At 30.3% G+C, this 10,590-nt stretch overlaps 1 protein-coding gene across 1 annotated transcript; it reads left to right on the plus strand.

The window, feature by feature from the left end:
- Positions 1 to 224: 224 nt before the first annotated feature.
- On the plus strand, positions 225 to 9,428 carry LOC115891323. Its single transcript, XM_030911768.1, has 2 exons — positions 225 to 461; positions 8,403 to 9,428. Exons 1-2 carry the CDS (start codon positions 276 to 278, stop codon positions 8,646 to 8,648), a joined length of 432 nt encoding a protein of 143 aa, XP_030767628.1. The 5' UTR covers positions 225 to 275; the 3' UTR covers positions 8,649 to 9,428.
- Positions 9,429 to 10,590: the final 1,162 nt, after the last annotated feature.

Raw genomic sequence — 10,590 nt, forward strand, 5'->3', positions numbered from 1 at the left:
ATAAGATATAAGTAGAGGAAGTAACAATAAAATAATCAAACCTCCTAATAAATAGAAGTAAGAAGTATAAAGAATATGCACATATATGATCCACTCAAGTTAGGTATAAATATCTATGGATTGAACAGACCCTGTACCTGTAATATAATATATATTATTTATCAACACTATTATTCTATCTATGTTATACTTAATGCGAGTAAAATTACATGTTTATTAAAACGCCCATTTTTAGTTTTCATTACGTATCAATAACTTCTGTTTAAGGTATTACTATGACAAAATTAAGTACCCCCGTCTTAGCAGTTTTAATATTTATTACTATTATTGAATGTAAAAGTATCCCAAAAGGGTACTATCATAGTGATTCTATAGTGACAAAATGGCCAACAGAAAGTACTCAAGTCGAAACAGTAAACAAAACTGTTATATTATCACATAATGAAAAGCCTGGCTTAGTGGTAAGTACAATTTATAAATTAAAGAAAAATTAGAAAATAAATGTACAAAATAGTGTGTAGGCGTAGTGTGCATAGAATACAAATTATGATTTTTACATATTTTTGAGAAAAATCAACTATTCATAAAAGCTTTTGCTTGTGGTTGATTCCGCTTTTTCTTCAGGTTGCTCTACAGTTTCAGAGAAAAATAAAAAAAAATTGAAAATATCGTAGAATTTTTTGCAAAGGCAAAACGCGTCTCTAGGGAACAATTCGATTCAATTATTACTAATTATTTGTTTTGGTGAAGTAATTGTTGTAATGACCAACAGCTCCATAAGACTACGTTTTGTAATGTACTAACACTGTAATTACGAGTATAATCAGTGAAACATAAATGTTATTTTAATTAATAATAAACAAAAACTTATTCGAGTCATTCTCCTATTTCAGTCCAATTTTTTTAGTAATATTGTGATAATATTTCGTTTAATCTACTCTTAATACAAGAAAATTATGATATTTTTTTCGTTACGTTCAACTTCAACAATCCGACGATAAATATTATCATATTTTCCATATTATTGAATATAACACATAAATCAGGATTGATTGACGTATTCAATTATTTTAAGTCACTTCCTATTTCACCGGAAATTATTACGAAAAGAAAATTACATTCTGAATGAACATATCATAAACCCAAAAAAACCTTTTATGGGTATTTTGCCACTGCACTGCAATTTGATTTTAAAGAACATAACATACGTAAAATTTAAAAATAATCATACAGAAAGTTTTGGGTTTTCTGGTTCATTTTAACAGAACGTCAACGGTTTCTTGTAGACGTATCTGTTTTAAAAAAAGTAAAGTGTTCTCGAATAGTTGAATTTAAATATTTTAAATAGTTTTTTTTATTCTTTTATTTTTTTGCTTCCGACGCGACGACGGAAAGAGATAAACTTTCCGAAACGTTAAGCATTTTTTTCTTTGTTAGGCAAATTTTTATTACTGTAAACATAACTTCTGACAAGCAGTGTCCGTTTAGGATTAATACTATTTTGATACTATTTAAAAAGGATAAGTTCTTTACAATATGGCAACACCGCTTGGTAGCAGTGGAAACACTGTTGCTAAAATTTATATTGTGGCCTAGAGGTGAATGGTTAAAGTGAAGGTAGGTTAATTTAAATTATTAACTACAATAAAATTCATCTAGCATTTTTGCAAGATTGCTTTTCTTGTTCGTTAGAAAATATATTGATATTGGCAATCTTAAGTTGAATTATGGTAAAGCCCCATACCAGAGTTTACAGAATAAAATATCCATACACACACTTCGCCCCTTCGTCCCTTCGCTTCGTTACTTCACTTCGTTCCTTCGACCCTTCGCTTCGTTCCTTCGTCGATGCGATTGGTTTTTTTTTTAAGAAAAAAAGATGGTGGACGCAGTCTTTATATAAAAGCAAATCCCGGTAAGTTCCTTTTTATTTATAAATGTACTGTAAACTAAATTAGGCATATTTCGATAAGTTATTTATGTAACCCGTTTATAGGTATAACTGTGAAAATATGCTTGTGGATATGTTGAAGGAATCGTCCGGTAAATTCAACGAATTTTGTCAGATGACTTGAAGATTTTGAGTTTCTGTTGGGTGCAATTGACCCCAAAATACAAAAAAATAATACGACATTTAGATCATCCATTCCGCCAACCTAGCTGCTTTTTTTGCAGAGCATAATATCGCATTTTCAGTTACAGATTTAACACCGTTATTAAAAGAAGTTATGGTGGATTCTAAACTAATAGAACTAATAAGAACTTCTAAAGGAAATAGAACTAAAAAGAATCAAAGTAACAACACACAACAGTGGTGAAAAAAGTTCTTGGAGAAGGTCATAAAACAGTTTTCAAAAAAGATATAGGTAGTACACTTTGGGAGTTGCACAAAGGGTTTACAGAAACATCCTCTATATCACAAATAATTTTAAATTGTGTATATAAACCTGCCCTAAAACTTTCTATTTAATAATGTTTAGCAATTCTGAAAACAAACGAGATAATTAACATTACTCTGTTGTTGAGTCATCCTGTACAAAATACTAGGACTAGGGGTACTATTAAAAACCTTTCACAGGCGGATTTGTCCAATTATTCTTTTTTGTCCGAAACAGACCAATGCAATCTTATTTTGGGGATTTGTCTGGTTTTGCTTGATTAGCTCGGCATTAATAGCGATTTTAATGGAACTTAAGAAAAAATGGTTCATCTGAATTCCATATTCCATATACATATGATTTATCTCGCCACATAAGAAATAAAAACCTATCAATAAGTTATTTTTGACCGAAAGTGGATTTATCTGGTTTCGTCTAATTGCTCGTCAATAATTGATGTTTCTTGGTTTAAAAAATTAAAATTATAGCATGTTCTTATTGATCTTTTATGTAATAATAAATTTTATAATAAAAGAAATTATGATTAGATTTTAATTAAATGATTATAAAAATCATTATATCAAAAAAAGTAAAAAAATTAGGGGTAAATAATTTTATATCATCGTTTGATTTCCTAATGAGTTTATAATTTTTTTTTAACTAATATGTTTTATTTTTATCAAGTACTAATTTAAATACCAGTCTAACATGAAATCGTTAATAACTATATAGCAAATTAAATTTAATTAACATAGAAATTGAAATCCGTCTTAACTCTAATAAAAGGATATAATAAATTAAGTATTCCTTAAAAACAAATATGTGCTGCTGATTATTCTGGAAATATTAGCATTAAAACAAATGGATTTGAAATATCAAAATATATGATGTTATATATAAAATCTCAATTAATTAATAGTTAACAAAAACCAATATTTTAATTATTTAATAATTATTGTGTCTTACCAGTGTATCGAAAGTTTCTTTCGGCGTATATATTTCACGTAGAAAAGTATCTTATAGTGAGTATGGGGGCCATGTTGGCATATATATATCGTCGCACCCTGCTCCTGATTTTTGTGTTGATGTTACTTTTCTGCGATAATACCGATATGTTTGAAAGAGGCTTTCTTTCCTTTTTTTTAATTCATGTATGTCAATCCCCAATTTCCTCAGATATTTTAGCAAATGCATCATGCACTCTATTTCTATTTTTTTATTTTTATCACTGGGTTCCATAAACATGGATGTACCTGTATTTTCTTTAGAAATGGGACGGCCATTTCGTCTTTCCATTCCATTTTTAACTTTTGTGTGTGATTTTTAAATTTACTGGCGATTGCTAGACATACAGACGTACTGCCACATCAAGAAATTAACTACAAATGAGATCCAGATCGATTTATATATTTTAATATTTTTTTTTGTGTTCGTGATAATTCCTTGGCTACTTCGTCCAAAAACCGACAGTACGGCGAAGGAGCGTTTTGACGAAGCAAACGGACGAAGGAACGAAGGAACACACAGTCGCATAAAATCGACAATTTCCCATAGTAAATATAAGTAAATATAGGATTTTTGGACGAAGGGAGGCGACGAAGGAACGAAGTGAACGAAGTGGCAAAGTGTGAGTATGGGGCTTAACCAAAGGATCTGTTGACACTTTAATTTTGAAATTAAGTTGATAATATTGATCGGATGAAAACTCAGACTTGTTTTCATTTACCCCGTGCATACACCGCGTTGAGGAAAATAGAAACACATGTTTGGGGTAAAGGAGTTCCTTAAAAGTAAAGGTAAAAAAAGTAAAGGTTCCTTTTACCTCAAGTCAGTGTCGGGGTACTATCTCATGATTTATCGTGAGATCTTACGATTTTGTATCAAATCTCATGATCTTGCCATACGTGCGCAGGATCTCACGATTTTTTACGTTTTACCAATTAAAAGATACTTTTTTTAAGAAATATTAAAACATCTGAGTTACTGACCAAAAGGTTCCTAGTTCCTAATTTACCCCATGGTCACCCCAATTGCTATTCATAGCGAAAACCAAGCTGAAATTTACCCCACTGTGATGGGAAAATGTAAATATTCATGGGGTAAATGGAAATACATTAAAACAATCCTTATCTCTACTTCAACAAAAATTGTCATTTTTTTACGTATATTTTCACATACCAAGCTGAGAAGGAACCGCCATTCAAAACAAAATAACTTATAATAATAATTTTCTTCTTATCTTCCAAGATAATTTTAAAATAATGTTTGCAAAAATCGTTTTCATTTCCCCCAATTGGCCCTATAGCGGCTATAACGTTTTTGTCTCTATTCGTAAATATTAACTTCAATTTATTGAATAGTTTACTACAATATAATTTAACGTATACCATAGCCACAGCAACGCGTGGTTGGGTCTACTAGTGTCGTAAGCAAATTTTGAACACTTGAAGTTGACGTGAAATAAATTGTAGCATAAATGAAACGTTTGGACTTTTAACATAGAGCACCATCTATTAGCTGGTCATACACGGAAAGGCCTGGCCTTTAGATTTGGCCATGAGGCCGGGCCTTCCACAAAAATGTGCCATCTGTTAGAATCTTATGGAACTCACAGATTTGGTCATAACTCTTTGTCATAATATAATAAACAAATAATTTGCAATAAAAAAATATTGCGATTATAAATTGAGATATAAACTATTTCTGAATGTTGGATCAAAGTGCACACAGTGTGCAAAATTAGGTTTAGTAGTTTAGGAGTTCATCGCGGACAAACAACATGATACCGTTGATTGAAGAAACAAGAAGATTGGCAACCTTATGGGCGATTTCTTGGCACTGACCGTCAGCCTATCCGAGATTTAGTTTAGCTCTGTGCCACTGCGTGCTGATAATCGTTTACAGCGCAGCGGATAAAGAATACCGTATCGTAGCGGACGTGAGTCTGAGTGATTATAATTATTTATTATAACATATTTTTTTATTTGTTATTAGGTATTATCAGAGAAAATCAGAGGTAATAAAATTTATTTTTTAAAATATAAATTAAAAATTATAACGATTTTTTTGAGATGTCTAACTCCAAAACTTATAAACAAAAATTTAGGATGTGTAGTAAAAGCGCCCTCTTTCAAAGAGTGGCTTACGTTTGTAGGATCTACAGAAGGGCGAATTTCTAAATGCAAAGCTTGTGGTAACCTATTACAAAATCGCTATGCCGATCTAAAGGCACACAGCATATCAAAAAAACATACAGCAAATGCCAAAATTGTATTTGGCAAATCGCAACACAAAATTCCTTTTAAAAAGGACTCAGAAATATATGAGTTGAAAAGGGCTGAGGCAAGAATAGCCTTATATGTTGCCAACCATACTTCTATCAATGCGTGCGATCATATCAGCAATATATGTAAAACTTCGTTTCAAAATGCTGATGCACTCAGTCTACATAGGATCAAATGTACGAATATTATAAAAAATGTCCTGGCTCCTCATTTTATAATTTTTTTGAGAAATGATATTGGCGAATCGCCATATAGCCTTCTGTTAGATGAGTCGACAGACATAAATATTAAAAAAATATTTGGGCATATCATTATATATTACAGCAAAAAACAAAATAAAATTGTAGAGACATTTCTTGACATGCCTGAACTCATAAATGTGGATGCTGAAGGTATTGTTAGGGCAGTAAAGGAAACACTAGCAAAGCACAAGCTCAAATAGCAAAAATTAAAAGGTATAGGCACTGATATAATGCCGCTGTTATGGTAGGCATAAACAATGGTTTTTATAAAAAGTTAAAAGATGATGTTCCGAACTTAGTTTTTATCAGGTTAGTATGTTAGCAATCTTTGACAACATATATTATCAAAAAGCAAATTATCATATAATATTAATTGGATTCTTTTAGGTGTGTATGCCACTCCTTACAGTTAGCTGTTAGTGCAGCAGCAGCTGAGTACCTACCCAGAAATATTGAATTTTTAATTAGAGAAACCTATGATTGGTTTGCTAGATCATCTTTAAAACAAAAAGAGTATAAATTATTGTACAAAACTACAAATGATGACCCTGATCCAAGAAAAATTGTACAAGCATGTCAGACTCGATGGCTGTCCATAGAGTCATCAGTGTCCAGAATCCTAGACCAGTGGCTGGAATTAAAAACATTTTTTGGTATGGTAAGGAATAAGGAAAGGTTACAGCAGAAACACTTTTTGCAATATATAATGATGACAAAAATTATGCTTTTATGGCATTATTAAAAAATATTTTGGTGGAGGTTCAGAGAGTAAATAAATTGTTTGAATCTAATAATGCTGACCCCGCTAAACTTTTAGATGAATTGACAAATTTGTTGGATACCCTTGTCTCAAAAATTAAATTGCCCCATGTAAGACTAGATATTTTTAAAGATAAAATTAAAGACTATGTAGACTCAAACTGTTATTTAGGGTATAGTTTTGAAAATACTCTGACAATGCTTAGAGAAAAAAGTTTTAAGGCTAAAGTCGCTAAACTTTATTATTTGTTTAATAAAAGAAATTAGACAGAGACTCCCAAGTAACTTTGATATTTTAAACCAAATATCTTACTTGAGTGTTTCAAATGCACTTTCTCATAATAAGAAGTCCATAGTGCCATTATTACAATATTTTTCAAAAATTGAAATAGAAATTGATGTTATTGAAGCTGAGTGGAGAAAAATCCACTTACTGAAATGGAATGAAACAAAAAATGATGCTGCCAATTTTAAAGATGCAAATGATGAAAATCCATTGCGAAGTTTAGCTTCCTTTGCCTTAGAACTTTTGGTAATACCACACTCCGATACTGAAGATGAGAGGTTATTCAGCCAACTTAACATTATTAAGAATAAAATCAGAAATCGACTACCTACATTTTGATACTTTAGTTTCTTTGATATACATAAGATGTGGCCTTAAAAGTGTAGAAAAGTGCTGTGAAATACCACATTATGTTATAGAAAAAATAAAGACAAATGAGACCCATCAACCATTTGATATGATTCCTGAGTATTGTGATGAAGATTTATCAGATATATTTAATTAACCTCTTTTTTTCTAGTTCTATTAAACTACTTTAATTTAATATTAATACTATTAGTTTGGTTGGTTTGATGCATGAAGCAACTAATTTTTGTTATACCAATCAATGTAAGAATTATTGGTTCCTTCTTTAGAAAATATTTTTGTTTTTGTTTTTAATGTCTTTATATCATTTGTTTTTTTATTTAAGTACTTCCTATGAGTTACTAAGCCTTGTTCTTAGAGCTTTGTCTTATCACTGATGACAGTAATTTCAGCTAATCACATCACTGTTGAACGTGATGGCCAGCGACAGGACGAAACTTTGAGAACTAGGCTATATTTGTGTTTAAAAAGGCTGTTTTACTTGGCTATGAATAGTATTTAATGCTTAGGTTAAGTAATATTTAACATGAAACATGACTGATATTAGTATTAGTAATTTTTCGATTTTTTTTCTATAATAAATGTGTTTTCCTGTTTTCTTTAACAATGAGTTTTAATTTACAAAATATCCACCCCACCCTTATGTCCCTTATTTTCTGCTTTTAATTGCAAAACCCCCTCTCAAAAAAATGGCAAAAATTACGTTTATTTTAAAAATCGCAATAATAAATGACAAAACATAATATTATTCTAATAAATTATACCTTTTTGCAAAAAAAATCTGGTGGAATTCTAGTGGAATTTAATATTTTTATCTAGTGGATTTTTAGTGGAATTAAATATGATTTCTGGTGGAATGTCTCGTAACAAAGTTGGCAACACTGCAAGTTAGAGAAAATAAGTGTTTTATGTGTTGACCGCAGAACGATTGGTGTCTCCGCCGTGTATCACTTCAGACGTAAGGGGAAATCAAATCCGCCTTGTCACCCTCAATTCGCCCATTAAATTGCGTATCTTCCCAAGTTTTTCAATCAACGGTGATACAAAATTTTTATATATAAAGATAACAAGCATTATTTTGTTTCAGACAAAAACCTTGCTGAAATTTGGACAAGTAGCTTCAAAAATAGGCAACGCAATGGGAGCACATGCTAATAAAATCACACGAGCTCTGGACAAGATCTGTGAAGTGTTTAAAACCGTCATTCCTCTTTTAGCAGCCGTCTGTCATGTCGGTCAATTTGGATTTTGTAGTGCCACGGATGAAGCACCTATTCGACTTTCAGAGGCTATGAATCCAAATGATTTAAATTTAGACGGTTTAGATAGATAAAAGAATATAACAATGCTTTAAATTCTACATGTACACGGTGTCCCATTTTCGTGTGTTTTATAGGGTTTCTCGTTATGAGTAGAGATACATGCGGTTTTCACATCACTGTGTTACTTGAAATAATAAATGAAACTAAATATGCTACACACAGATTTACCTAGCCTGAAATACAGGACGAATTTAAATATTTCGCATTTTTCGACTCCCCTCGTATCTCGATTATCCTATAACTTATCAAAAAGGAAAACTGTATTCCGTAGAGTTTTTCACGTAAAATCCAGTGGCGTATAGAGTATACTATACTCTATACTTATTTTCATAAATACGGTAAAAAAACTGCATTATTTAATTATTATGTATTTAACTTTTTAATATAAATCAACCTAGTATAAAAGAATATTATTATTTTATTTTATTTAATTTTACCAGATAATTTTGCTTTCCGTTATGTTTTCTTGACCAACTGCACCGAAAATTAACTTGTGCAGCTTTTAGCTAACACCCTGTCAAACAGAGTTGTTGATATTTTTATGCATTTGTGTATTAATTCTACACACAGAAATCAGCGTGGAATAGTCAATAAAAAAATTATTTTTGAAATAAGTGTAGAGTATACCTACTATATATTTTTAGAAGGCCCATAACGAAACAAATAAAATAAAAAAATAATATACAGGTTATTCCATTTAAAAAAAAATTGGGTCATATTTCAAAAATTACAGCTCCCAGCGAAAATCTAGATACTCCACTGAGTTCTACGTGATAAGCTCAGTTGTGAAATACGAAGGGGGGCTACGAAAAATTTGTGGGTAGCATCTTCAGTTTCATAAAAAAGTATTATAGTGATGTGAAAACCAAAAATCCAATAAAACACACAAAAAAGGTCACCCTGTACATTTCATATTAGCATTTATTTTTTGTTTAGTTTTTCAAAGTTTTTAAATTATTTTTAAATGAAACATGCTGCTTAACTGTGTAAGTTATATGTATAACAACAAGTTATTTAGTAGGTCAGAGATCTGATATGCGATATTACAATTATGTGTAAATTTAGAACTACAACTATAATCGTAAAATTTTAGATTAGAATTAGTAAAAAATGTATATTAGTATTTTAATAAAGCACGCTTTTAGATGTTTCAAAAAACTTTTAATAAGAGTAACTTTAACTCTACATATATGTTTCGGCTTGTTAGGCCTTTTTCAAGAGTTTTTTAAGAACTAATCGTCTAACTACACTGTAACTATATACACAAAATAAAATAGTTATTTTTTGTAAACACAGATGACAAATGACATTATATCATAGATATACAGTGTATCCACGGATTGTCTTAAATATACTTGTAAACTTGTTCATTTTCGATTTTTCGAAAAAAAGTCATTCTTCGTAACTTTTCTTGCTTGTTATTTAAATATGATTGAAGTTGTATATACATAAATATAAATTTTAATATACAGGAAGCTTAAAAAATGTAAAATTGGAGATATGAAAAATTTAAAATTCTCGATCAGACTGCTCTGAAACATTAAAGTGAAAGAGCATTGAAAAACAATTTGAAATGCCAAATATTTTTTTTTATACGAGTTTTAGTTACTAAGATATTTGATATTAATAATAATCTTAAAAGGGATTTTTTTAATTAAATATGAGAAAAAACCTATTAAACTTAATACAGGAAGGTACATTTAATTTAATTAATACAATAAAGGTTTATTCGACATGAAATCCTACTACGTCAACACACATCTCAATCCCTTTTTGGAATTCATTATAAACATTACTAATCATCTCAGGTGTCATATCTCCAGTTTTACATTTTTTAAGCTCCCTCTATATTAAAATTTATATTTCGCAACTTCAATCATGTTTAAATAACAAGCAAAAAAAGTTACGAAAAATGACTTTTTCTCGAAAAATCGAAAATAAACAAGTTTACAA

This window comes from Sitophilus oryzae, unplaced genomic scaffold, assembly GCF_002938485.1.
Source record: "Sitophilus oryzae breed Bouriz unplaced genomic scaffold, Soryzae_2.0 scaffold_980_pilon_pilon, whole genome shotgun sequence".
Taxonomy (NCBI): domain Eukaryota; kingdom Metazoa; phylum Arthropoda; class Insecta; order Coleoptera; family Curculionidae; genus Sitophilus; species Sitophilus oryzae.

Bases quoted from the DNA above. Each gene is read 5' to 3' on its own strand.
- LOC115891323 (XM_030911768.1), top strand. From the start codon at position 276: ATGACAAAATTAAGTACCCCCGTCTTAGCAGTTTTAATATTTATTACT. The intron at 462-8,402 runs GTAAGTACAATT...ATTTTGTTTCAG, and splicing joins ATGAAAAGCCTGGCTTAGTG to ACAAAAACCTTGCTGAAATT.